Source organism: Phyllostomus discolor, chromosome 7 (assembly GCF_004126475.2).
Source record: "Phyllostomus discolor isolate MPI-MPIP mPhyDis1 chromosome 7, mPhyDis1.pri.v3, whole genome shotgun sequence".
Lineage (NCBI taxonomy): Eukaryota > Metazoa > Chordata > Mammalia > Chiroptera > Phyllostomidae > Phyllostomus > Phyllostomus discolor.
In genome coordinates this window covers 7,267,214-7,272,281 of record NC_040909.2, presented here as the reverse complement: position 1 = coordinate 7,272,281, position 5,068 = coordinate 7,267,214, and the positions used below count along the sequence as shown (strand labels likewise).

The 5,068-nt window shown below is 60.5% G+C and overlaps 1 protein-coding gene across 1 annotated transcript; it reads right to left on the bottom strand.

Moving 5' to 3' along the window:
• Positions 1 to 390: 390 nt before the first annotated feature.
• Positions 391 to 2,314, bottom strand: TMEM158 (transmembrane protein 158). Its single transcript, XM_028518558.2, has one exon. It carries the CDS (start codon positions 1,918 to 1,920, stop codon positions 1,048 to 1,050), a length of 873 nt encoding a protein of 290 aa, XP_028374359.1. The 5' UTR covers positions 1,921 to 2,314; the 3' UTR covers positions 391 to 1,047.
• Positions 2,315 to 5,068: the final 2,754 nt, after the last annotated feature.

Genomic DNA, 5,068 nt, shown 5'->3' with positions numbered 1-5,068 from the left:
CTTTTTAAAGTGAGTCATTTCCGTGAGACACCCGGCTCAGAGTAGGTATTGATTTTTCCATTTTGGTACTTTACTGGGTGCTTTGCAGAGCCAGGGTCAGTGGCTAAAGAGATAAATCACATAAAAAAATCCCTGTTTGCCACCATGACAAATGGCAGTGAGCTGAGAGGGCGGGGGGGTGGGGGAGGCGGAGTGTGGTGCCAGGCAAAGCAATTGCCACCAGGGAAAAGAACCTGTCCCCACCTCCCACCTTCCCCAGACGGGGAAGAGCGTCGGAACGAGCCCTTCTCCAACTTTTTGGCAAATCCCTCCCTCCACATTTCAGGGGAACATCTTACAATTCTTGTTTCTTTTTCTTAAGTCAAATAAAGAAAAAGCGACATACGCCACTCTGGAGGAAAATGTCTGTATTAAAAGCCAAAAAAACAAACCAAAACAAAACACAGAAGTACAAGAAGAAACGCCCACCAGGCCACGTCACTAGATAGATCGACTTGGAAAAGGTTCATCAAGTTCATTTTCAGCAGTAACAATATGTCAGTGTGAAATCATTCCCATGCCCGCCCCCTTTCAAATAATTTTTTTAAAAAACAAACAAACTTCAAATACTGTTTGGGTACAAAGAACTTCCCTTACTACAGCAATAGCAATTTGATTTTTTTTTTACTAAAACTTTCATTTAAAACAGTTATTAAATATATAAAACAAATACACAGGATTTGGTCATTTTCTGCCATGAATATAGGGCACGTGGGTGCGGGAGGGAGGAGGGCAGGGGATGCAATCGAGGGGAAAGGGCCCAAGTCCCTGCTCTCCGTCTTCCCAGCGGCGGACCCCACCCCTCGGCAAGTGCCAGGGCCGGTGGCATCTTTTCGGAGCCAGAGCACCGCACACACCTTGCTTTGCAAACTCGCCGGAACCTTTCTGGCGACCCCCTCCCCCGAAGAACTAACGGTCACTACAGCACGAAGCACACGGGCCGAGCTCCGGCGGGAAAGGCCTCCGAGAGCGCGGACACCGGGCGGACGCAGGGGGGCGCGGGGCGGGTCACTTGGTCGCGGCCCCCGAGGTCACGGCGGCGGCGGCAGCGGCGGCGGCGGCAGCAGCGGCGGCGGCGGCGGTGGTCCCTGCGGGCACGGCGGCGGGGGCGGCGCTGGCGGCGCTGGCTGTGGTTCGGCGCTGCTCCATGCCGTTGGGCAGGAAGCCGGCGATGATGGGCACCGGCCAGATGAGGGCGGCCACGCTCCACACGACGATGACCAGGGTCATGAAGCAGGCCACCAGCGTGGACTCGATGGGCTTGCGGTTCAGCCTCCAGCCCGGCTCCCCCTGCAGCTCCTCGAGGCTGAAGTCCAGGCAGCAGAAGTGCAGCGGCTCGCCCTGCAGCCACAGCGGCCCCGCGGGCTCGGCCGCAGGGTAAGCGGGCAGCGCGGTGGGCGCCCCGGCGGCGGCGGGCCGGAGGCGGCCGGGTGGACGCCCGCGCACCCAGCCGCAGCCCACGCAGAGGCGCAGGTCCTGCTGCGCGCCGCCGGCCGCCAGCCCCAGGTGCTCGATGAGCAGCGGCGGCCCGACGCGGTGGAAGGCGGCGGCGAAGAAGGCGCGGCCGTGCGCGTTGGTGGAGAAGAGCAGCAGGTCGCACTGGAAGCCCCGCGGGCGGCCCCAGCGCACGAGCAGCGAGCTCAGCATCTGCCGCTGCACGCTGATGTTGCACGGCGTCGCCGCCTCCTCCGGGCCCGGGCGCTCGGGGGCCCCGGCAGCCGCGGAGGACAGCAGCCGCGGGGTGGCGGGCTCGCCCGCGGACGACGCGTTGACGGAGGCGTTGGGGGGCGCCCCGATAAGGCCCGGCGCGTCCGCGACCCCGCCGCGGGCGGGCGGCAGCGGGCAGGCGGCGGCCAACAGCGCGGCGAGCAGGGGCAGCATGGCCTGCGGCGGACGCCTTACGCGCGACGCGGGGCCGGCGGCGGCTGCATGGCGCGCGGGAGACGGGCGGGCGAGCTGACGGCGGGACCGCGGGAGCCGGCGGCCGAGCGGAGAGCGGGTGGCCGGACACCTGCCAGCCCGCGGGGGCGGCGCGGAGGCGGCGGCAGTGTTTCGCTCGGCGCGGGGATCCTTCCCAGCTCGGCTGCTCTGGGGTTCCCTGCCGCCCCCGGCGCGGGGGCCCTCGGACGGCGCGGAGGCTCTGCGGGGTCCGGCGCTCGCCTGGAGCAGGATTCCCTGGCTCGGCTCCGCCTCCCGCGCGCCCCGCCCCGCCCCGCCCTCCGCCCGCTCCGCTGGGGGGCTGGGGGAGGGCGGGGTTCCACGGGAGGGATACAGGGCACGGCGCAGGGACTCTGAGGCCAGTTCCAGGGCCAGGCCGGAGGAGGGTTGTCGTCGGGGGGTCTGGATGGGGTGTTGGCCGGGCCGCGGAATTCTGTGCGCTGGCGGCTCGAAGACACCGCGCGAGTTCGTCTCCAAGCGGAGAAGGCGCTCGGGGAGAATCGCGTGCTCGGAGGGAGGCGAGAGGGCCCAGAGACAATTCCTTTGTCACGCCTCGGGGAGCCTGCGACGTCTTACTTGGTGCTCGCCTGGTGCCCACCTGGATCCCGCCCCCTTTACGGAAGGGGAAACTGAGGCCGAGAGAAAGGGAATGACTTCCCTAGGTCACCCCACGCGAGCCAGAACCGGAACCCCGGGCCACTAGCTCTTTCTACGTTTTTAAGGTGTCTCTTAGGACCTCAGATCTGGAGGGTTTGGCTGGGTTTTGATGTCTCCAACACAATAGACCCACCTGGTATTGCCCTCACAGCAGGCAGACCCTGAGGAAAAGTCCAAGAATCCTCCGGAGTTTGGGGTGGAGTGGGGCTGCGGGGGCGGGGGGGGGGCGTTCCTGATGGGGCACTTCAGGGACAACTCCCCCCCCCCCGCCCCGCCCCGCCCCCGGCAGGTTGAGCAAGCACGTGCTCATGGAAGATTTTTCTATAGAATCCACGTTAGGGGACAGTTCAGTCCTGTTGGGTCAGCAAGCGAGGGGAGGCCTGCCAGGTATAACATGTCACAAACCAGACTCATATTTTAAAAATATGTTCCCGGTGGATTTGGCTTCTTACCCTTGGGAAAAAAATTTCCCTGATTCCACTGTAAGTGTGAGCCTGTGGTTTGGAGTCGTTGTGCCCCAGGGCACCAGCTGCCCCAGAGTCTGGGGGTGGGGGGCGGGGGCTGGGGGGAGGGGGCAGAAACAGGCAGTCCACCAAATGGCCCTCCCTCCGAGCCAGCCACGTTTCCTGAACAGAACTACCTTGCTAGGTATCCCGGCCCGTCACATTTCCGGAAGCTTTAGTCCATGGTTTCTGATAATGAGTAAAAACCAGGTTGAGGAAGATGTTTAAAAAAAAGAAAGCACCCAATATAGGTGCCAAACCTACCTAGGCTCTTTCCAGCTCGGCCTGTCGTTACTCTGACTTGGCCTTGGTGGTGTCCCTGTCGAAGGGGGGTCCGTGGTGCCTGTCCGGCAGGACTGCTGTGGTAAATGCATTCGGCCCATGGTCTGTCCCTCTGTCCACAGAGGTGCGGCCGTGGTACACTGGCTGTCCGTCCAGCCCCCGCTGGCTGTCTGGAACAGCTCTTAGGTTCTGCAGAAACGGTTAATTTCCCTGAGGGGATAAGACTTCCCTTTTGTTTAAACCTTCATTACTTTTCTGCTGGGAAGTGGTGCTACCAGAGAGGACAATGTGACACTCCGTGCTTTTATTAAAAACTGTGCGTCAGGAACAGAATCTGCCGCCTGCCCAGCCGGGACTGTTTTGGTCTGAGCCGTGTGGCTGCTGAACAGCCCGGGAACTCGAAGTAATTAATCCCGAGGGCCGAGAGACGCCCCCGTCTTCCAGGGGTGTGTTCTGAGTCAGGTCACCGTCTGTAACCACAGTGAGCCACTCCGAGGGTTCCAGCTGGAGGAGGGGGCTCCCCGGCTTTGTCTGTGCAGCGGGGAGGGCGGCAGCAGAGGCAGAAGGCACAGATCCCAGGGAGCCTCGCTGTTCCCTGCAAAGTGGTGAGGCTGTAGCCCTGCGTCCGTCCGTCCGGGCAACCTGCTTTCCGCCCACTCCCCCCCACACACACACACTCGCACGCGCCATGGACCCCAACACCTCCCACTCCTTCCAAGGGACATTCCGTAGCTCCTGTGTTTTCTAGATTGATGCTATCTTTTGGACCACTGGAATTTGGGGAAAGGAGATAAAAAAAAAAAAACCACTATGTTATTTTCTGCCTTGTTTCCTGCTGTGTTACCAGCTGAGGGAAAGAAGTACCCAGCACAAGGGAGAGGCTCCGTACTTGCCGATGGAACCCATGTGCCCATTAGCCAACAGCTCTGACGAGCCGTCGTTTGCTCTGTGCTTGCCACGTGCCAGGTGTTTGCCACGCACCACCTCTCCTCTTCGCAAAGGTCCCATGGGTGTGGTGCCCATTTTATGATGAGGAAACCAAGGTTCAGAGAGGGCGAGGAACCAACCTGAACCCCCACAGCAGCGAGCAACAAAGCCAAAACATCGGTCCACTCTCCAGTGACTGCAAAGTCTGTGCTTTTCGGAGAAGGAGGGGCCTCTCATCTCATTCAGGTTGGGTCCCAAGGTCTGTGCATCAGCTAAAAGGGTAAAGTGCTGTTTTGTTTGGAACAAAGCTTTAGGTTGAGTTTCTTCTTAAACATGCATGTGTTATAGACCTACTATAGCAGCAGTATTCAAAGGCTGGGGAACCGGAGGAAGTGTGGATCATCCCAGCTACCTGAGAGCTTGACTTGTCTACATCCACATGATGAGCCGTCTCCACATATTTCGTAATGTTTAAATCTGCAGCGCTCACTTTTGAGAGGGAAAAAAAGACAAGGAAGTTAAAGGGCCACTGTCTTTTACAACCATCACTGCTTCGTGCTCTTCCCCTCAGCCCAGCAGGGACATGGAGCGCTGGCTGGGGGCATGAGGTCCTCGACGGGCAGGGGCTGACTGACTGAGCCGGCCCGCTGCTTACGTGGTGGCCAACCTGCTCCTACGTTGTAGCTCCTGGTCCATCCCCTACCACTTTCCCTTCCCCTTGC

Bases quoted from the DNA above. Each gene is read 5' to 3' on its own strand.
- TMEM158 (XM_028518558.2), bottom strand. From the start codon at position 1,920: ATGCTGCCCCTGCTCGCCGCGCTGTTGGCCGCCGCCTGCCCGCTGCCG.